Below are 26434 nucleotides of genomic sequence, written 5' to 3'. Positions count from 1 at the left end.
GCTAAAAGTAACTAGTATTAAATTCCTTTTGGTCACAAATACCCTTATTAATTGTATTATGACAAATTAAAGTAATTAAGATACATTGATCTTAATTGGAGGATAAATTCAATTAAATAAAGTTTAACATTTTAATAATATAAATTACTTTTCAGCACTTTTTTTCCGCGCTTATATGGTAGTTAGGAGTGTTTTTTTGAAGAGGGAGAGAGAGAGAGAGAGAGGAGATATGGTGCCTTGAGATCCCTAGCATTCGCATTGCTGCAAAATAAAAAGCTAATACTACATCTAGTGTTTAATATAAGAGTTAATTAACTAATTTGAGTAGATTAAAAAATTAGTTAAGTTAATTATTTGTAATAAGTACATGTTGTGTTCACTAAACTACCCTTATTAATTTTATATATAAGCTAGATCTACCATTTGATGAACCTTTTAAAATATGCAACTACAAGAAGTACTTTGAAAAAAATAAATAAATAAAATAAATAAAGTAAATTATAGTTTTATATTTATAATCAGATTAAATATCAAACTAGTTTTTAAAAGGATCAGAAATAGTAATTACTTATTAGATAAGCATTTTTGAATTACGAGCAGCTTAGTTAAGAAAAGTAGCTTAAAAGTCAATGATTAACAACTAGTAATTAGCTGATCTTCTCCCAAACTGTATTGAGACTGTGGACGAGGCAAAATGCAAGAACGTACAGGCATATAACTCTTTTAATTAACACGCACATAGATATTAATGTAATACCAGAAAAATTAACCCTTGACGCTCTAGGACTTCGGAGATGGTAATCAATAGAGAAAATAAAGCCACTCCATGGCATGCAAACTAATTCTCACAGTTACAGCGAGGAAACTTTTTTTTTTTTTTTTATATAGTAGAGCTTTTTAAAACACTTTGGATATTTGTTTATATTTATGAAAAGCAAGTTATATTTTATGTTTAGCATTTATTTTCTTAGAGTAAAAAAATTACTTCTAATTAGATTTTGGTATTAAATGTAATATCTTAATTCATTTTATTTCTTATATTTATATTTTTTTAATTAATTTACCTAACTCATAAATTGTTATATAATCTAATATTATACGTGATTATTTTAAAGAAATTAGGTTTACAAATATTATGCTTAAGTAATTTATTTAATTTTTTTAATATATTCAAATTAAATAAACACTTCTTATAGAAGAGAGGAATTTTTTTTTTTAAATATCATTGTATGCATGCTTAGTAATTGAGTAAAGCATGTCAGTACTCCTCCGATCTTTAATATAGGATCCAATTCTTGAATTGGTTTTAGTCCTAAATATAAGACCCATTTATCATATTTTTTAATTTTTTCTAAATTACCCTTATGGATACTCCCCCAACCATAATCAAGTAGAAAAGGAAGATGGGTATTGAGAAAGATGATTATAGTGTTTTAGGAAAAATGTGTCACTTTTCTTATAATTAACTAATTTACCTAACTTTCTTAATCTAATCAAATTAGTTAAATAGGTCTTATATTAAAGATCGAAAAGGAGTATGAAATATACAAAATGCTCTGTTCTGGGGACGAAAATATATAACCCCGCATATTACTAAAAAAATTTCAAAAGTTGGGGGCGTAGCTCCCGCTTCTCATGTCTCCGCCATTTCTCCATATTATAATGTTTGGCTATTATATATTACTACATGCTTAATATAAGATTTATTTTTAATTCAACTTAAACTATAAATTATATTTTATATTAAAGGCTGAAGGTAGTATTAATTTTCACTAATATCTTACATATAATAATTTTTTTACTCTTGGCATTATCTATTGATATATAGACACACGAGCAAGTAAATACAATATGAAAATTGATACAGGCCATTCTATTAATAATTTATAAACAATATAATTTCTTTATACATTCCTAAGTTATATGATAATGCCACTTGCATTGGGTTTTGCATATTTCTTTATTTTATCATCGTTGTTTTAACTTTTCAAATAATCTATATATTTTTTACTACTAGAACCTACATTTTGAATCTCTCACAAAAATTTTATTCAAATTAGTATACTTATTCGGGAAATAAATTTTTTCCTTCTTTTAAGATTTCCCCTTACCTAGTAAAGAGGGGGAAAAAAATTAAAAAAACCCCCCCCCCCAAAAAAAGAAGTAAATCTAGATGCATCCATGTGCTCGGTTCATTATTATAGATTATTATTCTCAAAACCACAACAAGCAAATGGTTTAAAGTTTAAACTAACATTGATCTTGGATTTTTATTTTTTTTTTTTTTTTCCAACAAGGGTAAGTATGTCATTCTCGATAGTGGTCCCTTTATACTTCATGTTTTTTTTCCCCGGCAAAAGAAGTCCCAGTTTGTTGGGAGATTGGGCCGGGTAAAATATTGCAAAGCCCAAAAACCCATGACGTGACCTAAAAAGGTCCAATGGGTGACGTGGATGATGACTAGGAGAGTACAGGGGGCTTAGTGGATGAAAACATGGTGACATGGCTGTTGACTAGCATGACGTGGATGATGACAATGATGTTGACTCGGATGAGAATGAAGGTTGCTGAATGCTGATCCGACGTTGCTGTTCTTTTCGGGCCTGAAATTTCTGACGTCACTGGATAACGGATGAATCCCGCTTCGAGATTTGAGCCGGGAGGTGTCTGAAATTCGCCAAAGTTGCTTATTGGAGCTCTGCTTCGGGACGGCTTGGTTGGTCTCTGGCCTGAATCTTCAGTCATTGCCATTAATATTGATGTTAGATTCCTAAAACCTCTCAAAGCGCAAGTGTTCGAAACCTCGTTAAGATCTTTCAAATGTCGACGAACTCTACGGAGACGTTCAAGCCCTATACTCTTTCGCAAACCCTAACTAGTCACAAGCGCGCCGTCTCCGCTGTTAAATTCTCATCGAACGGCCGTCTCCTTGCGTCCTCCTCCGCCGACAAGACCCTCCGAACTTATGGCTTTACCAAATCCGATTCCGATTCCGAAAGCCTCATCCTCTCTCCTATGCAGGAGTATCAGGGCCACGACCAGGGCGTTTCCGACTTGGCCTTTTCTTCCGACTCTCGTTTTCTTGTCTCCGCCTCTGATGACAAGACCCTTCGCTTGTGGGACGTTCCTACTGGCTCGCTCATCAAAACCCTCCATGGCCACACTAATTACGTCTTCTGTGTCAACTTCAATCCTCAATCCAACGTCATCGTTTCGGGTTCCTTCGACGAGACTGTTCGGGTTTGGGATGTCAAGTCCGGAAAGTGCTTGAAGGTCCTTCCAGCTCACTCTGATCCCGTTACTGCTGTGGATTTCAATCGGGACGGCTCCCTCATTGTTTCCAGCAGCTATGATGGGCTCTGTCGGATTTGGGATGCCTCAACTGGCCATTGCATGAAGACTTTGATCGATGATGAGAATCCTCCTGTTTCCTTCGTCAGATTTTCGCCCAATGGAAAGTTTATTCTTGTTGGGACATTGGACAACACTCTGGTACTTCTACTTAATTTTTTCTTTATCTGATTCAATTGAATAGCTAGTTTATATCTTCTCAGCATTAGTTTTTCAACGACATTGTGTGTTTTTAGCTGACTATACGTGTTCCTTATACGTTGGAGCTGTTGGAGCCGTCCTTTTTCATGTTTATTCATCACCTTAAGAGGCATTCATGAAATTAATCAAGTGTGTATAGTAGACTCATTTAAGCTATTTCGAGATTTGGCTTAATATGATCATTTGGCTCATTTGCTCTTTTTTCGACTTGTTAGAATATCCAGATTTTGTAGATTAATGGTGATAGACTAAACTTATTTGTAAGCTGTTCTCATCGTAGAAGTTTGTTTCCTTCCCGTGTGTTGAGAGAGTTCCAAAAGAAAGAATCTCTGAACCAACAATTATTTCTGTCCTCCTCCTAGACCCTAAATTGCTGTATTTTCTGTTTGTTGGAATCTTTTTGGTTTGTTGTTCAATAGTAACTAATTAATTTGACTCCACATGTTTTTCATTATCCTGGTAATTTATTTCCTTCTCCATGAGAAGAAAGATTGCTTCAGCTTGTTGCTATCTCAATCCCAGATTTCCTCAGTTGTTTGTTTGCCATATTAGATAGTGCAGGATTAAAAATTGCTAATAATCTGTGTTCTGCAAAATGCACCCGAGCTGATTATACTGTTCTTTTTCTGTTTTAGAACCCACATTGCTTAGAATCTTACACTACTTTGTTCCTGGATTTGAACTGACCATTATGGTGTAAATTTGGTAGAAAGTTTCGTACTCTGTTCTCGCTATATCCATGTGTTTCACAGATTTGCCTTCAGAAACCTGGCAGAACTGCTGAAAATATGGGTTTTAAAAATGGAGATATGGTACTTGAATACTGAATGTTCTTGTGAATACTTTTGTATCTTAATCTAGAGTTTCAGATTCAACTTAGATTTTGGAATATGTTGGCTGCATATGATATACACTCTTATTTTCTAGCATTGCTGTATTGGAAAGCAAAACAAATCGTTTTTCATGTTCAGTTTCTCTATTGGATTCTCCGTTGTGCACAAGATATTTTATTGCGTGAGTTTACCTCCAGCCATTTGCCTAGTTTGTTTGTTTCTTGTTCCTTGACTGAGTAGTCAATTTTCTTTCTGCCTTGGTTCACTACAACAGAAGCAAAAAACTTCTTTATTAATATTTGAGAATCCAGTGAGTTTACTTTTCATGTTCCCGTCTTTATATGGGAATTTTCATTATTAATGTTGCAGAGGCTGTGGAACTACTCAACTGGGAAGTTTCTGAAGACATACACTGGCCATGTTAATTCAAAATACTGCATTTCCGCTGCCTTCTCTATAACAAATGGGAAGTATGTTGTTGGTGGTTCTGAAGATAACTCTATATACTTGTGGGAACTGCAAACGAGGAAAATAGTTCAGAAATTGGAAGGTCACTCCGATGCTGTTATATCTATGTCATGTCACCCTACAGAGAACATGATTGCTTCGGGTGCTCTGGGCACTGATAAAACCGTGAAGATCTGGACTCAACAGAAAAACTGAGTTATTTTGAATTTCTTCTTGGTGAGGAGTCATCTATGGTTTTGTAGACTTGAATTAGGAGGACAAAATAACTTGGTCATGAAACTTCTTGCTTATTTTCTGTTAGAGGCCTTGGATACAGGAATTTTTAGCTTCACCAGCTGTATTTTCGAGGAGATCACCTTTGTAATTTACAGGATTTCAGTATGGAGGGACTGTTTTTTAGAAGATATCAACTTTTAATGCCCCTTTAAACGTTAAGAACCAACCAGAGACTGCGAGCAGGTCGGCTTCTCTGGTATTTCCTCGTTGCATCTCCGCTCCCTCTAATTGACTGGGCCCTTTTTATATTTTAATTATATTGAATTGTAAATTTATCTTTTCTGTCTGCACAGTAGAGAAGCTGTTCAGAATGATGTGTGGATGTGAGTGGTATTTCAAGCTTGGGATCGGCACTTTGTGGTGCATTCGCCTTTATCTGCGCAAATTGTTAGTATTGTGTAAGGTGCACATTGTTTAATCTAGTGTCGAATACATGGATCGCCTGTGATCCCAGTGAAAGGCATTTTCTGATATTTATGGTGTGCAAAATATAAAATGAAGTTGAACTTGAATAACTGAGGATAAATGAAATTGCAGCAATTATAATACTACTTCCGGTCCTTAATATGTATAAAAGCTTGTTTAATTTTTATTTTGGTCCTAAATATAAGACATAAGTTTACTTTGTTTCTCATATTTATTTATTTTTTTTCAAAAGTAGTTCTTGTAATAATGGTAATTTTAGCTAATATACTTAATTAGTAAGTGTAATTTAGAAAAGATAATACTTATTTATTACAAATAATTAACTTAACTAGTTTTTTTAATCTACTCAAATCAATTAATTAGTTTTTATATTAAGGATTGGAGGTAGTAGTAAAATTTATCCCAGGATCACCAGAAAAGTTGAATTGAATGACCAGGAAAAAAAATAATTCTGTTTCCTTGGGTCAAATAATAATGTCGTTTACCTCATCCTAAGAAAATCAATCTTGTTTTATCTCTTGGTGGTTGAAATGGAATTTTCTGTGCATAAAACTGGAGCAGCAATAGTCATGATGAATATCCTTTCAGAAATAAATAATAATAATAATAAAATAGAACTAACTGATCACAAAAGATAAAAAACTGAGGGTCCACATGTGGGAACAGAGGAAGACAAGAACTGTTAGTCTGTCACTACGTTCTCATCAGAAAATATGATCGATTCTTCTATGCTGTTTGGTTTGAAGATTTAAACGATTCTTCAATATAATTTGGAACACCTTGTTTCAAGGAGAATCAAATAAATGAGAGAATAGTGTCAGCCTGGATCTTCTAACTCAAGCAAAAGGATCATTAGCATCCACAAAGGAATGCGTAATCTTCGTTTTATGCTATCCATGCCCATCTCATCTGTTTGTTTTGATTATATTATTTTGCAGAACTATGAGTTGGAATCTTATATATATATATATATATATATATGAGTATACGAATTGAATTGAAGAACTATGATCATTTCTGTATCATTACTCTATCCTATTTAATATTATTTATTAAAGATTTTGTTGCAAATAAATACATGAGCCGCTGAAATCCTGTCACTCGTGGACCATTAAATTGTATAATTTATGGTTTTTTTTGTTTCCAACTGCCATTTTCATTTTTTCTTGTTTTTTTCCCCTTAAAAAAATCCGCTGGTCGGGAGGAGTGAAATTCCCAGAAACCAGAGCACCAGGCGAGAGTCATTGGCTGTGTCTACTTAATAATATATGATGATTGCATCACTATTCCAAACCAGCATTCTTTGGCCATCAATATTAAGTTATTAACATATTAATAAAGTATAATATTAGATTCCATGCTATTTTGTTTATTTTTGTTTCTTCGTTATTTCTTCATATATCTTCATAGATTTTAAATTTCGGAAAGAATAGTTTCACCAAAAAATATTAAAAAGTAGGATTAATTATATTTTAAAACTGTTTTTTGTATCATGTGGTTAAATTTTTATAAGTATCTGAATATTTCTTATATTTGATAACCAACACTTGGACGCTAGTAAGTAGTACTTCTTCGGTCCTTAATATAATACATAATTTGTGAAAAAATTAATAAATATGTGAAATAAGTCTCATATATAGAACTAATATCAATTCTTCAATTAGGTTCTATATTAAGTATATTTACACAGACTTTAAAGATAACAAACAAACACATAAACAATATCTTACATTTCGGGGACTAAATAAACATAAATTTTAAAACCCAGCTATTACGATAAAAATATCTAGAGGAAGCACCATATTATGTTCTTACGCTTTACAAATCACAAAAAAGATTAAAGAAATCACATGTGAACGATTAATTAGGTATATATGGCTGACTGCTATGCCACACCTTGAATTATTGTTGTCAAATAAAGGAAGTAGTGTCCAGCTGGTTGGCAGTATTATAGAAGATGAAGAAGTCATGATCGGGAATTCCCTATTTGTACACATATCCCTGAGATGCTTCATATCTTGCGGGATCAAGCTGCTAATTTCTTATTAGCCTACTTATTTAATTTCTTTGATCACAACTCATCATCCCAGACTAAGCTTAAACGCTTCAACGATAACCACCATTCGTCAGCCCTCCCCAGTTTTTATTTAATTCTTTTCAAAGACCAATTATTATTTAATTTGGGTGACAGGTGGAAGATTGCGATTTGCTTTCATGATGAGTCTTGTGGCTATAAAAAGATCGAAGGAATGAAAGTTAAGGATGTCCCTTGCTTATTTCCTTCAGATAAAACAGTAAGGTGAGGTTGATCTTGCAGAAATTCAGACACTTGCGTACATATCAATGGAACCATCTCCAGCCAACTGGTTATCTGATTTGGTATATGCAGAAACTCAAACTCTTAGTGATTTAATAACTATATTTCTTTATACTTCATTTAATAATTTCAATTAGCTCATTCTTGGCAGGAAATGGATGATTACGATTTGTTTCCCTTGTGCCACCTGAACTCTATCGATGACGATCTGTTTATTTCACAACATGACATAGCCAGTGTTGTGCAGGCGCAGTACTTGCAGCCATCTTTGTCTTGTGAGAGCTATTCTTCGTATAATTCATGCACTACTGCTGAAACTAGCCTCGAGGGGCCTCTTTTGCAGTTCAAATCCAATAATAGTTGGAATTATTCCGCCATATCTGATCCTTCATCTTCTTCTCAACTTCTGTCTTTTGATAACTCTAATAATAACACTTCGTCGCATACCAACAGCACCAGCCTTTCTCATGGTTTTGACCCAACCACGACATTGAAGCCAAACAAGGAGCTAGAGGTTCCGTCACATCATATACATTATTTCTCAGCTCAATCTCCTAATGGGTTTTTCCAAAATCATAACTTTGAGGCCAAATCCACCCAAAGCATCAATAATAGGCCCATCCCTCACGTCCGTGATCACATCATGGCTGAGAGAAAACGCAGAGAAAAACTCAGCCAGAGCTTCATTGCTCTTTCAGCCCTTGTCCCTGGCCTCAAAAAGGTACACCACACGCGTTCCATAGATTCTTTATAAATGAAAGATATGAGATGTATAGAAATTAATGTGAAAGCAAACATGCTGTCAAACAGATGGACAAGGCTTCGGTGCTTGGGGATGCTATCAAGTACGTGAAGGAGCTGAAGGAGCGACTGAGGTTGCTGGAAGAAGAGAACAAGAAAAGAAGAGTTGAATCAGTGGTTAAAGCGAAGAAATCGCAACTGTTCGAGGATGACGATGATGAAGAAGGACTTGCTGAAGTGGAAGCAGAGTGTTGGAGAAGGAGGTACTGGTTCGGATCCACTGCCAGAAACACAAGGGACTTTTGGTGAAAATACTAGCAGAGATTCAGAATCTGCAACTTTATGTTGTCAATAGCAGCGTCTTGCCATTCGGGGACTCCAATCTTGACGTCACCGTTATTGCTCAGGTACGGAATCATCGATCCTCTCGTCTCATGAAACAAATATTAACTAATGAGTCAAGATATATATATGTGAAGCATGGTTGACCAACATTTTGCAGATGGGCGAAGATTGCAGCTTGACGATGAGGGAACTCGTAAAGAACCTACGAGTGGCTATTTTAAGTGAGTCGCACTCGGATGATGCAGCCAGATACAATAAAAAACTGAGACTTCATTAATTGGCCTTCTTTTTCTATACTTGGGGGAAAATATAATGCAGGATCATGACCGGGGGTTCGATCTCAGCCCAGTTTATGAATAGATCCTGTTCAAGACAACTTACGAAGCATTGATTTATATATTTCTCCAAATCAAATCATGTTCTCTTCAAATGCACACAAAGGTTTAACACATAAATTTACTTTGAATGCATATGAGGAGAACAAAAAAATTCATGAGAGAAGCAAGTTGTGCCGTCAGGTGTACTTACAAGTTATATAATCGATCTCAAATTAATTTGAGCCATTCAAATTTTATTATTATTGTATTTTTCAATTTGAATCACCGTTTTTAAAGTAGAGATGCTGCCAGAGTAGTAGCTAGCTTTTGCTGAATACGTGTGTGGTCACTGTCACGGGCTCTCACAAATTGACAGTGAGATATATTAGACCAAAATTGACGGGAAAGAGTTTCCAAAAACTCTATAAAATTCGTTCTATAAGTTTGTGTTTGAATAGTTCGTGTTTACTTGTTTGCACTTTTGATTAAAAGCGGAGGAAGCGTAATGGAGAAAATCCATAGGAATGGATTCAAATGTGAATAGAAGAGCATAATTAAGCAAGCCTATACTCAACTCGATTAATACAATTTATTGGGATTAAAATTAAATACAGCATAATATGATTTCTAAATCCCAAACCCAAAAAGAATGAATATAACTTCTAATCTAATTTACTTCCATCCATCCAGCGTGGTTTTAAGAAATTAAACATAAAGAACTAGTTTATCCATCAAATGCACTTTCCAATAAATTTTAAATAATTGAAATCGATGTGCATCAAGAAAAATTATCATAATTATCATAATGCTTAAAAGGTGGAATGGACCAAGAGAATCGGTATACTTGAGCAAAGAGGATTAAGCATTGAGGGTGGAAAAACTATATATGTTGGGAGACCAATTATTATTTAAACCCAATAATACTCAAACCTAGATTAGTAATATATGCACCCTCCGTCTTTATGAGAGTCAATTTTATTATTTACACACATCAAGAAAACATGTTAGGTTAGTTTATGTTTAAAATGTTTTTGTGCTTCTTTTCAACTGTGCCCTCAATTTAATGTCATAATTTTCACAACTTCAGAATGCCCTTAAATTTTTTTAAGGAGATGGGTCATCAGATTTTTTTGGTATAAACTCTCCTCAAGTCACTTTAAACTTGAGATTGCTTTTTATCGGCCGAAAGAAGTACCATATATAGTAATAAAAAAAGAAAGAAAAATATATCAAAAAACATGAATATACAATTGACAATACTTAATATAATTAATAATTAACAATCCGTTTCGTGTAATAATAGATAGTTTAGATTTATTTAAGATGCAGTCGTACACTTGAATTAATATACGAACGATCATTTTCTGATTGCTTCATTTAATTTTAAAAAGGAAAAGAAATGAAAACCATGATCGATCACTTCCGTATGGTATCAGTGGTCTGCAAATCCGAAAATCGGAATGAATATGGATGGAAATGTACTGATGAATTGCGTGTAAGTATCAACTGGAAAGGTCAATTGTAGACCTGCGATTCATGGCTGGTTTAATTTTTGATAAGGATAACATTTTGATCTGGACATTATCACATATACGATTGTATAATACTTTAGGGTTCCTGTACGTATATTTTTATATTCATCATAAAACCAGGAAGTAAATAAAAAGGTATGTACTCACCACACACGTATCTATGTGTGCAAAAACAAAAAATATGTGTGTACATATATTGCATGTGCTTTCCAAGATATATATATATATATATATATAGCATGGATTGCTTATTAATTTAAATTGTTAATTAAGAACTGTACTGTTACGTATGTGAATTCAACGATCAATTATTTAATATCACTTCAATTCGTCAAAACATACAGAAAGAACGCGCATGGACTAACCAGCGTCCATTTAATTAATTTGTGGAGCAATTAAACGCTACGTGTAAGAATTAAGCTTAAGCACGTCATATATGACTGAAATGTAGCACACATATATAGAGAGAGAATTGAAGGTTTATGAAATCCTTAAGCTGCGTAGATTAATGAAGCATACAAACCCAAATGGCCACTACGATTATGCCCTAGTCCTCTCTGCTTGATTGGTATGTCTATATGAATGATTAAACGTTTGTTTAGGTTTTCATAATTTGGAATTTATACCATCCTTTGACTTCGATTTTTGAATAGTTGAAACAGATCGATATTACAAGCCCAAATGGAATCGATGGAGGAATCCTGGGAAAGCTTGTTCCAGGATTTGGTAATTCATCAGACCATGATTATTTTATGCCCTTGATCAATTGTAATTAACACTTGTTGACATAATCTGATCAGTTTCTGAATATACATGTTGACAGGCAATAGCTGGTGATTTCAGTTTTGCTTTTGGGGCTCATGAATTGTTAGGCAGTGCATCACATGAGAACTTTGGAACTAGTTGGAATAATAATAATAATAATACAGATACCTTCAACTCTGAAAATGGCATCATCACGAGCAATCCTTCAAGTTCAAATTCTGTCTTCATGCTACAAGACAAGGCTTCTTTTGATGACCCTTCAAAGGGGTACTTGCAGATTCAAACAAGAATTAAAGAAAGAGGCATGGCGGAGGGTAGAAACACTCGAGAACAAGATCACTTACTTGCCGAGAGAATAAGGAGAGGAAAGATCTCCCAGCACTTCATTGCTCTTTCAGCCCTAATTCCTGGCCTCAAAAGGGTTAACTTTATCAGAACATAACTATTTCACTTGTTTATAAATCACTCAAATCCATGTTGCTTGTCTTCTTTCTGAACATATCTCTTTTTTTTTTTTCCAGGCGGATAAGGCTTCTGTGCTGGAGGGAGCTATAAAGCACGTGAAGCAGCTTCAAGAACAAGTGAAAATATTGGAAGAACAGACGAAGAAGAAAACTGGAGAATCCTTGGTGTTTGTTAAGAAGTCTCAGCTGATATCTACGGACATGTCGTTTAATAATTCATCAGACAATATCAAAAACTTCCTTGATCCCTCAGAATCTCATAGAACAGTAGCAGAAGCAGATGTTGAAGCAAGGGTTTCAGACAAGAACGTGTTAATTCGGGTCCAATGCGAGAAACAAGAAGGAATAATGGTGAAGACAATTAAGGAGATAGAAAAATTCCACTTGTCTGTGGTAAATAGCAGCGTGATGCCATTTGGGACTTCCATTCTGGACATCACCATCATAGCTGAGGTACATTTTGTCATTAATGTAAAATTTAATTGTTAATTTGTGATTAATAAAACTCAGAATGGAAATTATATGTCACTTGTTGCGTTATTGGAGAATAAGAATCTAATTAATCTGATTTTAGATTTGATTATGTATTATTATTGCAGATGGAGGATGAGTTCAACTTGGGCGGGAAAGAGCTCGCTAGAAATCTCAGGATGGCACTCTCACAATCAATGTAACTTTACAGCTGCGTTTGAATAGGAAGGAAATCTTCTAAAAATAGTACCAAAAAGTTACTATTTCCTCTGGTTTCAAATGTACAACCCATTTTATAGTGCAAATTATATTACAAAATAAGTCTTACATTAAGGACATGAGGATGATCTTTTAAAGTTCTTCCGTGTAAATGTTGATAGTGCAACCGATGGCACTCTTAGAACTCTTGGATTGGTCATTCACATTGGAAAAATATAGGATTTGATGATTTGATCATGGTTTTTTTCCTAAGAAACTTGTGGAATTAATAACTTGTAAATCTGCAACTTATGTTATTATTTTAGTTTCCAATACTTTCTGTCGTGTGATTCGCATTTGGTTTTTCATGAGCTTCGTGCAAGGTTGCCATCCAATTTTGAAATGTTTCGAACAATATTTGTATAGATAGAATCAAACTATGCATATATTGTAAAAAAATTATTGCACTTTTTAAATGTATGCTGACAAGAATATTCTTATTCAAAGGAAATACACGAATATGTTTTTTCAACTAGTTATCAATTATTAATGAAAAGTTTGACATAAATATGCTTAGAAAAAAGAAAATAGAATAAAAGAATGGCAAATCAATTATCAATTAGTATTTAATTTCACATGGCACCGATAAAATTGATAGATCTATCAAGTGTACTTTTTTCTACTTCTTGACGGCGAGAAAACAAATCAAACCAACCTTAAAAGCGTAATATCATAAATGCCAAATTTGCGTCTATACTCACATGTCTCAATTATTTGATTTGTCGAAAATCGGTCAAGTAATCATTTTTCAAATTATATTTGGTTTGAAAAATAAAATTATATATACTTTATCGCATTAATTATTTGTTGTCATCGGAGTATTGATAGAGTACGTAGATTTACTATATTAATTTTCATATCTCAATTTGTTTGATGGATTTCAACTTGGTATTAAATATGCAATTAGACGTGTCAATAATGTTCATTCTGGAATAGCTGTATCTACATCGATCTTTTTGTCCATATTTACATTTTACGCGAAAATGCCAGTCAAACTTAAAATTAAGTCAAAAATCAAGTTGTCATATATAATTCTGTTTTAAAAAGCTAATAAAATTTCTTTATTGATACAAATAGTCTTATTAAACTCATACTCATTTTAAAATTTTTCCCATTAAATTAACTCAACTTCCCTGTTTTTGTGCTCCACTAGTTTCTTTAACAGTAAAATATAACAAATTAAACTACAGCGGTAGGATACTGTAATAAATAATATATAACCTAACCTTTCATGTAACTCAAATTCCTGTTATATTAATGCATGATACAGTGCGTGTTTTGAAAAATTGGAATTGTATTGAATAATTGATAATGGCGAATAATGCAAAAAGTGAAGTTAATAATAAAGCTATGAAACAGATTAATAGAGCAAAGTGATATATAAAGGGACAATATGGTGGGGTTTATCTCATATCCATACTGTTGAATTAGATAATAGTAATTTCATTTTCTAACAATAAAATAAAAGTTTAATTTGTATTATTTGAAATAATGCGCTTATCTAAGCCTCTCGTCTATGTATTAATCATTTAAGGAGAGAATTTCGCATTAATGTAGCTCCTTAAATTGAAATTATGGATACGTTTGGTCCCCTTGCTTAAATATCTATGTCTTAGCATTATTTTGAGTTTGTCGAAATTATAACGCAGCCCCTTTAGACTTTTTTCTTTCTGGCTTCGTAATTAAATCTCTGACAACCCTAATGAATCGGTATTTCGCAAATGGAGGGGCACAACCATATATAATGACCATTTTCATTAAAAAAACCTACAACTAGGGTGAGTATCTTAATTGTGGTTTTAATTACTAAAGCAGCTGTAATTAATATGAATATAAAAATGTTGGCAAATATATATATATATATATATATCTCTCTCTTTGAGGCGGTGAGCAAAAAGTGATACATACACATATTAAGAGGCCAATTCATGTTAAATATTATATATAAGTTGACTAGCACACTGTATTGATTTTGAGGTAAGAGAGTTAAGTTATTGTCTAACGATCTGATTATCTGTATCTAGAGTCGGGAATCAGGGCCGGCCCTTCAGAGCTGGTGGGCTTAAAAGGGCCGGCCTTCCAGGGCTGGAATTTTAAAAATATCCTAATTTGCTAGGCCCAGCCCGCGGGCTTTTGGCCCGTTTAAGAAAAAATACTATTTTTTATATTTATCATATTTTTTATAAAAATAAATCAATGAAATTATTAATAAAAGACATAAATATGAATAAAATTAAGTCACATATAAAATATCATCATATATAAATATTCATCAACATCTAAGAACATCTAAAACATTCATTAACAAGATAACAACATCTAAAAGTTTTATCTATAATGCAATTGTGCAATAAATAAACACTATTATTAATCTTTTGAAACTTCATCATCACTATAATTAATTACTTTTTTTCATAAGTATACTTTTCTTTCGTAACAAAAATATCAAGTTTTTCTTCTTTATAAGAATTTTATTTTTAAATTTTGCAATCTAACTATTATTTTACTTTAATGTGAGAAACATTGCTGTTGAAACTCATGAATTTCTAATTCAAATTATAGAATCACAAGTTATATAAGTATAAAAATATTCTATTATCAAATATATATATATAGTTTAAAAATATCAACGCATATAATATAAATCAAATCATTATTAAAGTCCAAATTAACTCATTTTTTAAAAATTTAATTGGATAAATTATTATCTAAAACTAAATTTACTTTTAAAATGATAATAATAACTAAATATTTGAAATATTATTAACAATGTAAAAAATTAATAACATTAATATTATATAAAAAAATTTAAAAAATATAAAAAATATAAAAGGGCTTAAAAGAGCCGGCCCGTGGCCCTCCAGGACCGGCCCTTTTAAGCCCTCGGCCCTCCAGGGCTTATATTTCATTTTAAGAGAAAAATATCAAGCCCGGCCCTCATAATTTCAGGGCCTAAAAGGGCCGGCCCGACGGGCTCGGCCTGTTTTCCCGGCTCTATCTGTACCAATTAAGCTTCTGCATTGGCACATGTCATTATGTTTCAATGCATTGGAAAAATCTCTTCACTGCTCAATCACACTGAAGGGAACTATAATTAATGAAGAATGGAAAGCATAAAACACCCTTTAATTAGGCTTTAATATTTCAATTTGGTAGTGCCGTTGATCGTGCAGGAAAGCTTGATTAACATCTTCCGCGTGAATTCCCAGGTCAACGTTCATAAGATCTGTCAAACATAGTACTCCGCGTGGATCCATATATAGACGCGCGAGCGCGCGGGCGGGGGCACATATTTTATATTTATATATTGTTTTGTTGACCACCGTGAGCTTCTCTCTGTTTACCAATTCACACATAGTTTCTTTTAGTATAATATTACGATCCATGTAGCTGACTCAAGATGGTGAGTTAAGATTTATTATTGTTATAAATAGGGATATAATTACAAATTAGTTAAATCAAAGCTATCAAATGGTAAATCAATATGACATGGATGATTAACTGGAATACGTCAAACATAGATTATTTTCAATTAATCTCATAAATGCCACATTAATATACTATCTCGAATCATTAATATAAGAACTAGTTGATATTAGATTTTGTCCTAAATATAATACCTCAATCCATTTTATCACCCATATTATAATTTATTCTTTAAAGTATCCCTATTGATTACACATAGTAAGGGTAGGTTTTCATCCAAAGATAATCATGATTAAAAGCATACTTTAAGAAAATCAACTTATATTTATTACAAATAATTAATTTAGGCTAAAGTATACATTTGGTTTTAACTTTATACAAAGTTTTAATTTGGTCCCTTGATTTTAAAAAGCATACATTTGGTCTTTTAATTCTAAAATTGTTAGACATAGATTATGGTTTTTTGTAACAATTACAGTTATTTTGAAAATTAAACTTAACATGTTAGCATGTGAAAATGTTTTATCAACATTTAAGATCTCAATGTCATTATTTTTTTGTTAACAATTTTAGGATTAAATGACTAAAAGTATACTTTTAAAGTTAAAGGACCAAATTGAAACTCTTTATAAAGTCAAATGACTGAATATATACTTTAACCATTAATTTAACTAATTTTTTTACTTATTCAAATTAGTTAAGTAGCTTTTATATCAAGCATCCAGGTAATATTATATTTGAAACTGCAGATGCACTTTCACTCTCGCACCCACGTACACGGGCGCATAGGCGCACATGTATATATACTCATATATAAGCGGAAGTTGAAGTCTTGAAGATACAATTTAATATAATGCGTCGTAAATACTATAACGTGCATTGTCATTTTTATTGACATGTGTGTTTGTGTGTCTATACACATACATACATACACTATATGTAGTGGCCCTCATATATTTACATGATTGATTAATATATGAATTTTTTGTCAAAAATTTTATCAAATTAATGAAATAGAAATCAAACTAATTCAAGTTCAAGTAAATAAAAAATAAATCATACTAAATTTGTTAAAAACAAAAAAAAAAGATAAATTAATCAAGATCCAGAATTTTGAATTTCCAGAGGATCTTGACATATTGCGTGCCTATTCATTTATTATATATATTAATTTATTTTACTTTTTCTCATACAAAAGTATACTTACATCCATACAATACAAGTGGTTATATTGTTTGTAATTTGTCGCTGGCAAAAAATATATTGTTGGTCTGCTTAGTAAAATGAGATGGAAACGGATTTATTTAAAAATATATGCTGTCAGTGGTGTCAAATGATGAAAAACCAATTCAGTTAGGGAGAATTTGTTAATCACTTCCTTTTCATAGACTCGAGATAGGAGGATGATAGTGAATATACGTGTGTTAGCTATTTTCTGTATAATAATGAAACAAACCCTGATATGTCTTTGTAACAATTAATGCATTCGATCGTTTACCGATTTTAATATATAAGTCGAGCGATTGTGATTCCTGAGTCAGATTTTCGGAAAGATTGTGATTCCTGAGTCACAAGAAGCCAAGGAAAGTAAATTATTATCTACATGGCAGAAGCAAAAGCGTGTTATGTTGAAGAAGTATTTAATCCTAATGAGATCTGGAAAACGGGCTCCATTTTGACCAAATACGCCCCCCTATTGTTTCTGCAGATTGCTTTCAATATCTTCATCTGCAACATCTTTCACTACATTCTTAGACCTCTTCATCAACCTCGTCTTATCGCTGAGGTTCTTGTAAGTACACGTCGTAATCATTAATATCATGATATTGAGTTGAGCATTTTCTTACTTATATTCTAAATAAACATATATCATGGTTCTATGGATGTTCATGTGCAGGCCGGTATGTGTCTGGGTCTTTTCTTAGCTACAGACAACATAGTGGTTCGCTTTCTCCTACCTTCGGAAGGAGTCATCAACCTTGAAACATACGCAGCTATGGGCATCATGTGTTATTGCTTCCTTAGTGGATTGGAAATGAATTTAGATGACATTCTCAAAGTACAAAAGAAGAAAGCCGGAAGCATTTCCATTGCCATTTCTGGTATCATCATCCCAATGTTGATGGGATTGGGCTTCTATGCTCTAATAGAAAAACTTTACCAAGAGCCGTCAATTTTGATATTTAGAGCGGATAATCAATTCAAAGCTAAAGCTTATTTGTTCTGGAGTTTAGCCCTAACCATTACGAGTTTTCCTGTGCTTGCTCGTATTCTTGCTGATCTCAAACTCCTTTACACCGGCCTAGGCAAAGCCACCTTAACGACAGCCATGATTAGCGACACCTATGGTTGGCTTTTACTCATAATATTAATCCCATTTGCAAATAACGATGTGCAGGCCTTTTGGTCGGTGTTGGGTACGGTAACGTTCATCGCTTTCTGCATCTTCGTATTGCGCCCTGTCATGACGAAATACATTGAGGGGAGCAAGAATGAAGAAGAAGATACATGGGATAATTCTTTGTTGCTGGTGGTGTTGATGGGGACTTTTGCTTGTTCGTTTGTTACAGATGTGCTTGGCACGCATTCTATTGTAGGGGCTTTTGTGTACGGACTGGTTTTACCTCATGGGAGGTTCGCTGATTTTGTGATGAGGAAGTTGGATGATTTTGTTTCTGTGGCTATGTCACCTGTCTTCTTCTTCCGTTCTGGCTTAACCGTTAACTTCTTCATGCTTGCCCAGCAAACATATTGGCCTTGTATGGTCCTAATTATGTTCTTGCTATCCATCCCAAAAGTTGTAAGCACTTTGATAGCCACCTTTTTCTTCGGTGTGCCCATTCGAGATGGTGTGGGTATTGGACTCCTCCTCAACTCTAAAGGCGTCTTGGCCATCATAATTCTAAACACAGCTTGGGATAGAAAGGTATAAAATTAAATAATCCTTCTTACATGTACATCTATATATTCTCTGGTTATTCATATAGATCTTACTAACTGAATCATCGTATGCAGATTTTGTCCGTGGTAGCATTTTCAATTATGGTGTGTGCAGTTCTCATGATGACAATCTTGGTGCCTCTTTTGGTTAATGCAATATATAAACCAAGAAAAAGATACGAGAATGTCAGGTTAAGGACCATTGAAAAGTTAAGGATGGATTCGGAGGTCCGAGTTATATCTTATGTACTCAATATTCGGCAAGCTACAAGCATGGTGAACGTCCTAAGAGCATTTAATGCTACCAGAATTTCTCCATTACACGTGTTTGGAGTTCATCTTGTTGAACTCATTGGACGAGCTACTGCACTTTTTGCTTCCCAAATAAAGCGGAACCCTGCAAATAATTCTGAACTGCAAAACCTTTCCCATTCACAATTATTGTCAGAGAACATTAGCACCATCTTTAAGACTCTAGCAGAGGCATGTGCTGCAGTTAGAGTCCAAACTCTTGATGTTGTTTCAAACTATGAAACCATCCACCGGGACATACAAGACTTGGCAGAGCAAAAACGAACAGCTTTAATTCTCATGCCTTTTCACAAAGAACTAGACGTAAATGGTGATCTGGAGACAAGCAATGATGATGAAGTATGCAGGAACATAAACCAGAATGTTCTGCAAGATGCACCTTGTTCTGTGGCAATCTTTGTGGATCGTGGTCTTGGGTCATTGTCCAGAATCAACTTACACATTATGATGATCTTCATCGGAGGGCCTGATGATCGTGAAGCCTTAGCCATTGCTTGGAGAATGGCCAGGCATCCGGGAAATAAGCTCTCAACGATACGAATTCTTTTGTCTGGTGAGGCTGCAGCAAAAGCAGAAACATCAAACCACGATGAAATTCAATGGCTATCTTCCGCAGCAGAAGATGAAGAAAGCCAAAAGTTGCTAGATGAAGAGTGTATAGAATCGTTCAGATTCAAAGGGGTTTATAACAATGATTCTATAACATACTCAGAGGAGGAAGTACACAACAGTGAGGAATTCATGTCACTTCTCCATGAATTAGATAAAGACGACTGTGATTTGTACATTATTGGACGAGGGAGGGGTGGGAACTCGGTGATGTTTTTAAATTTCATGGAATGGTGTGATAACCCAGAACTTGGAGTTATAGGGGACATAGTGACATCAAAGTCTTTCGGTTCTCGATCCTCCTTGCTTTCTGTCCAGCAATTTGGATCTAGAGTTATGATGTTTGGGGATAGAGATGTCCCCACAAAGACTGATGGAGGAGGATCTGAGCCTTTTGTAAACACACTATAATATAAATTACCATTTTGAGTTAATGAATAATAGTAACTCTTAAATTTTGAATTAGCCAAAGTAAAATTTACTTTAACGGTTTCAAGTCTAAACATTTTGTTTCTATTCTTCTTCTTCTTCTTCTTTCCAAACCCCAATACATACAGATAGAGGAATTCCTTCTGTTCTTTTGTTGTCATTAAATGTCTCTACTTATAATTATGAATTGGGCATCTCGCAAACATGGGAGAAAAAGTGCTTACTTGGCTCCATAGGTAGATTTTTAATTAACGACTGACACAATATTGACACACAATTCAACAAATTCTCCAAATCATTTTTGTAACCATTCTATGAAACACGAGTAAATCTCATGCATGTTTATGTACTAAACATTCATTCGGGACCATAAGTATATGGGGTCTCTTTTCACTAATGCAATATCTACCCAAACCAAGAGGACTACTTGGGAGCACTATATTAGGATGCTAAGGAACTACTAAAACTATCGTTTTCAATAACTTTTCTTTTGTTATTGTTCACGAGAGAATTTCTCAGAATTTCAGTCACATTTACTAAATCATAACTAGTTATAAAAAAGAAATGTTTGAGTCAGTCAATGCTTTTCTTATTTCAAATACCGCTACTTTTAAAATTTTATACACACAAAGTACTGATTCATTGTCAAAATTTTAAATCTATAAGTGATACCATGGTATGATATTGGATCTTCCTTAATCTCATTAATTCATCGCGTGATGGATGACCAAATTTCAAAATTTGTCGTTATAGAGAGCTTAAGCAAAAGGTTAACATAATCTTTAGTCCATCAAATTTGTCCCCATTTCAGTTCTAGTCTCTTAAATTTCAAATTATAGATTTTGGTCCTTCTAAGAGCAAAATAGTTTAGCTTTTTATTATATTATAGGGACTAATATTTTAAATGAAAAGAAATTTGAGAAACCAAAACCAATATAATGGTCTAAAGTTTGAGGGACTAAAACTAAAATGAGGATAAACTCGAAGGATTAAAAATTATATTAATCCTTAAGCAAATAATGAAACAGCACAGCACAAAGGTTCATAATAATTTAATTAAGACTCTTTTTTTTGGCCCATCATATTAATTAAACGTTGCGTGAGTGCGTCCAGTAAAGCTTTAATTTAATGTGCCCAGACGCGTTCTTGACAGCATCTCATATATATATGTGACCTAATGCTAATAACAAGATCTCGCAAATATTAACATTAATATATAATTGAAGTTTGGTGAGATGTATGTTGTCAAGTTCTTTAAGAATATCACAATATGTGTTTTGTGAGATATACACACACGCACACACACACAGATATATATATAAGAATGATTCTAGTACTGTTTTAGGCATCCAGGATTCAACTTAAACAAGATAATGCATGAAAAGATTTAGTAGTTCATGCTTGTCATTATCTTAATTTTAATTTAATTACTTGGCTTCGGTGTACATTACTCGGAGTAGACGATTAAAAAACTAGATATCACGATGATTTCATCATCTCTTCTTAACGTTGAAACATACATTGAGATGGGATTCGAGATTGTCGTTTTGCTTGTGGTCACCATTATTTTTTTTTCTCTTATGGGGTACGGTTTCCCCTTTTCTTTTCTTTTTATTTTTTAATTTTCCCCAAGTATTAGAATGAATAATAGGTGGGCATGAAAACGAAATAAGTTTTAATTTATTAATAAGTAATTAATACCTCTCCAATTCTTATGTAACATACTCCTACGTAATTCTGACTAATAATATATGTAATAAGTTAGATAAATTAAAAAATAATAAATAGAATAATAAAATAGAAAAACAAAAAAGGTCAACTTTTATGAGCGGTGCTCAATCATTTGTGCATGTCTTTTCCTGTTAGGGAATCGGGCCCACTGTGGCCTGATCTCGTGAGGTTTGTGATAATGTTCGGGTTGGTCGCCTTGAGATTTGAGTTTTGGGTCCATGGGAATATTGGCCCACTAAGTACGTCTTCCAACGTGATAAAACAACAATAACGTATGGCTGTCCATCTATTATCATTTAGAAGGTGTTTAGGCAGAAGTAAAATCATAATTTTAAAAATAATTTTACGACATACAAAATAAATATATAGAGAAATTTATCTTGATTTGTAGAAAGTCTTTTTTAAAAATACTTTACTCAAATGTTAAACAATCCCTTAGTCTGCCAAAAAGATTAATTTATTATTTATTGGTGTCATATTTATAATTGAGTCATCCGTTACTATTGAATTTCCCTATCTATTTAAGTTGACATGTCTAAATACAAATTAATGTGCACTTTTTGGGGTCATTTATTCCTTACAAGTTTAAATTTTAATTTTCGTGCAAAGAATTTCCTTTTCGATTGAATAGCATTTTTTTTTTTTAATGTTTTTAAGGATGTATGCGCATGGGAGAGGAAGGATGTGTACTTTTTTTGTTTTTGGCTGATGGAGAAAATAATATTCATCAATACCTCCGACAAAAAAAATTATATTCAATACCTCCGGCAAAAAAAAAAAAAAGATATTCAATACCATGTTAAAAATGTCAAGATACGTACGGGAGATGCTAACAAGAACCAAATCGGAAAAATTTTGGGGGGGGGGTATGAATAAAAATTAGACATCATTCTGTACATTATGTGCTGGAATAGAAATCAAAGGGCAAGGAGGTTTAGGTTGTGGTGGATGGTGACGGGGTTTACCTTAGCCCCCTATTGCTTCTGCAAATTGCTTTCAATATATTGTGGTTGATCCTACAAGATGCACTACATTACAGGTTGTGGTGGGTGGAGAGGGGGTTTATCTCTATGTAGGCATGTGTCTAAACATGAGTATTTGGTTATTTGGTTTAGTTAATGGAAATAATTGAAATAACTGGATAACCAAATATATCATAATGCCGACATCGAACCAAAACCAAATGTAGTGATCTAACTGAACTAAAATAACCAAAATATATTCAGTTTAGTTAGTAAGCTTGTTTGGTTATTGGGCCTTTTTTTAGCCTTTTTTTTTAAAAGTATCATACCCATTCATTAGCCCAGCCAGCACAAAAAGGGTGTAAATAGTAGGAATTATGGATTTTTTGTGCTTTTTTTGTATAATGAATTTGGATATTTGAAAGGTGTAATAAAAGTTATAAATTCCAAAATCAAATATATTTCATTACACAGGACATATGTTATGAGACAAAATAACTAATAATCAACTTCTTTCAAGCATCAATTCATAAGAGCATACAAACTAATAATAAATAAAAATCCAAACATAATTAAAATCCAAACAAACTAACCAAGTACCAACAACATAACATGTAAAATTCAAAATTACAACAAATTCAGCCAATCCTTGTCCCCAAGTTCCTTACATGCAACTTGCGACCAAACGCCAAGTCATCAATAACTACAATTAAATAAGAAAATTAAAGAGTGCACAACTTTAGAGTAAAAAAAAAAAAATTAAACACAAGATTTGTTTAGTCGTTTTTTTCCTATTGCATTTACAATATATCAACAGTTGCCTCCAATACAATTTTTTGCAAATTTACACAAAGAAAAACAAAATCAGACTTCATATATCATAATAAATCAAGCATTATATTATTCTTGTACTGTTATGAAGTAAAAGAAAAATATCACCAATTTCTATCTTTTGAATATCATTATTCCCTTCTTCTACAACATATCAAATTGAGCGTCTAAGCCAATTTTAGACTTTGATACAACTGTGGAAATTAAAGAACTTTGATATTATTCCTTTCTTGCACAGCTTTAGGAGTTAAAGAACTCCTAAATGAATCTAGAACTCGTCCTCCAGCGTTGAATGTAGACTTTGATACAACTGTGGAAATTGGGATATCCAAAACATCTCTTACCAGTAGAGAAAGAATAGGAAAATCTAGGATTATTTAGCTTCCACCAACCTAAAATATCAAAATCTTCTTTATTAACCTCAATTTCTTTATTCAAATATCTACCAACCTTAGTTCTGCTAGTTCTTCTACCAAGACAATCATTTATGAACTCTTGTTCCTCAATATCAAGCAATTTTCTGACTTTTACAATAGGGTCATCATCTTTATGACAATCTTCTTATGTGCTATGCAATGAATCCCTTTCAGATTGGGTTGAGGGGGGAAAAAAGTGTTTATATTCACTATACAAAGGATTAAAAGTTCTTTAACATGCATCCCCAAACTTGTGCCAATTACACTTGTGTGCATTTTACACAAGGCAAATTGCACCCAATCTAATTTATATCGGGAATCAAGAACAACAACAATGTAAAGAAGTTGGTTCATCTTCATAGGATCTTCTCAATACTTATCAAATTTCTCTTTCATTCCATTTGCCATGGAAGCCAACTCCCAGACATCACATTTTGTCTACTCATCCAAAAAATGATATAGCTTATAAATTTCATGAAGAAAAGTATTGGATGTTACAAATAAAGAGCCATATATCCACACAGTAAGTTCATAAAAATAACCCAACATCATGATCATCCTCCTAACATTCTTCCAATCTTCAAACTCAAGTACTCCCTTTCCATCTTGAAGATCAAATGAAAAATAAGGATCTTTATCCTTAAACCTTGTAAAGGCTACTTCAAATTTTTGAGCAATCTCTAACATCAAATAGTTAGAATTCCACCTAGTTGGGACATCTAAGCATAGGATTTGTCTACTTTGAATCTTTTTATCTTCACAACTCTCTTTGAACTTCCTCATTTAAAGAGGTGATTGTCTAATAAAGCAAGCTGCTTCTCTAACCTTTTTCACTGAACTTCTGATTTCTCTCAACCCATCAGTAGCAATCAAGTTGATTATGTGCGTAACATATCTCATATGTGAGAATTGACATTTCATAATTAAGTGACCCCAATTCATAATTTTTCCTTGTAAATATTGAACCATGACATCATTAGAACCGGCATTGTCCACTGTAATTGTGAGCATCCTTTCAATTCCCATTTAAGTAGGCATTTTTCCATTTCCATTCCAATATCCTTTCCTATTTTTATGACTAGAAATTGGAATGAAATTCAAAATCATCTTTCCCAATGTTCATGAATCATCTATGAAATGAGCAGTAATGCACATGTAATTAATTCTTTGAATGGAAGTCCAAGTGTCAGTGGTGAGGCAAACCTTTTGCCTTTTATGCAACAAATAGTCTTTAAATTTAACTTTTTTCTCAATATAAATTCCAAAACAGTCACGAGCAATAGTCCATCTTGATGGAATTTTAAATTTTGGTTAAGTAATGGACATAAATTACCTAAGCCCACTCCTATCAACAAACTTAAAAGGTAATTCATCAGTAATTATTATGCATGACAAGGCTTTTCTAATAGAATCTTGATCAAATTTCCAATTTGCAAAACCTATTTTGTCATCTTCTACACTAAAGTTTAAAGGAGGTTGTGCAAGTTCTTTGGGAGGGAGCTTCAATTTACAAGTACTCAAATGGTTGTTAAGTGTAGTGGTTCCATTAGCTTTTGGATCACATGCAAGATCATTTCCACAATATATAATTGCACTTACCTCTAATTTCACCTTTTTAATTCATAAATTTTGGTGAAATACTCCTAAACTTTTGATCTTGGCTTCATGCTTCTTCTTTTTGTAGTCCCACTTGCTATTAACATTGAAGGCTTCATTGTTTGAGTAGCACCATCATCTCCCGCTTGAGCATTGCCTATGGTTTCACCATGAGAAGACATCTAATTGAATAAAAAAACCTATTTACAATAGATTGTATAAAAAACCAAATGACGCTTTTGAAAAATTGAATTACATGCCAAATCAATTAACACTATTGTTCGGTAAATGTTGAGGAATATTATGTAGAGAATTAAATTTAACACTATCACTCATAGACTCACTAGTCACACCTCACGTAGATACAGAGTAACGTTGTGTGCCTATGTCACTATCGAAGGAGAGAACTGCTCATAG

The 26434-nt window shown here is 33.2% G+C and overlaps 2 protein-coding genes and 2 pseudogenes across 2 annotated transcripts; all 4 read left to right on the top strand.

Annotated features, from left to right (window-relative positions):
• Positions 1–2843: 2843 nt before the first annotated feature.
• LOC114713789 (COMPASS-like H3K4 histone methylase component WDR5A) lies at positions 2844–5288 on the top strand (annotated as a pseudogene).
• A 2464-nt stretch (positions 5289–7752) lies between these two features.
• On the top strand, positions 7753–9235 carry LOC114713781 (transcription factor bHLH25-like; annotated as a pseudogene).
• Positions 9236–11304: 2069 nt separating this feature from the next.
• LOC114713786 (transcription factor NAI1-like) lies at positions 11305–13035 on the top strand. Its single transcript, XM_028898459.1, has 5 exons — positions 11305–11375; positions 11461–11533; positions 11631–11993; positions 12094–12489; positions 12636–13035. Exons 2-5 carry the CDS (start codon positions 11489–11491, stop codon positions 12708–12710), a joined length of 879 nt encoding a protein of 292 aa, XP_028754292.1. The 5' UTR covers positions 11305–11375; positions 11461–11488; the 3' UTR covers positions 12711–13035.
• A 4759-nt stretch (positions 13036–17794) lies between these two features.
• On the top strand, positions 17795–20463 carry LOC114713780 (cation/H(+) antiporter 15-like). The gene is made up of 3 exons (XM_028898454.1): positions 17795–17983; positions 18089–19117; positions 19207–20463. The coding sequence occupies exons 1-3, from the start codon at positions 17795–17797 to the stop codon at positions 20461–20463; spliced, it is 2475 nt and encodes an 824-aa protein (XP_028754287.1).
• The last annotated feature ends 5971 nt before the right edge of the window (positions 20464–26434 follow it).

Source organism: Neltuma alba, unplaced genomic scaffold (genome assembly GCF_004799145.2).
Source record: "Neltuma alba isolate B1F8T4 unplaced genomic scaffold, ASM479914v2 tig00011468_pilon, whole genome shotgun sequence".
In the NCBI taxonomy this organism is placed as follows: Eukaryota; Viridiplantae; Streptophyta; class Magnoliopsida; order Fabales; family Fabaceae; genus Neltuma; species Neltuma alba.
The sequence above is the reverse complement of the archived record's forward strand: the minus strand, read 5'-3'. Positions and strand labels throughout refer to the sequence as shown.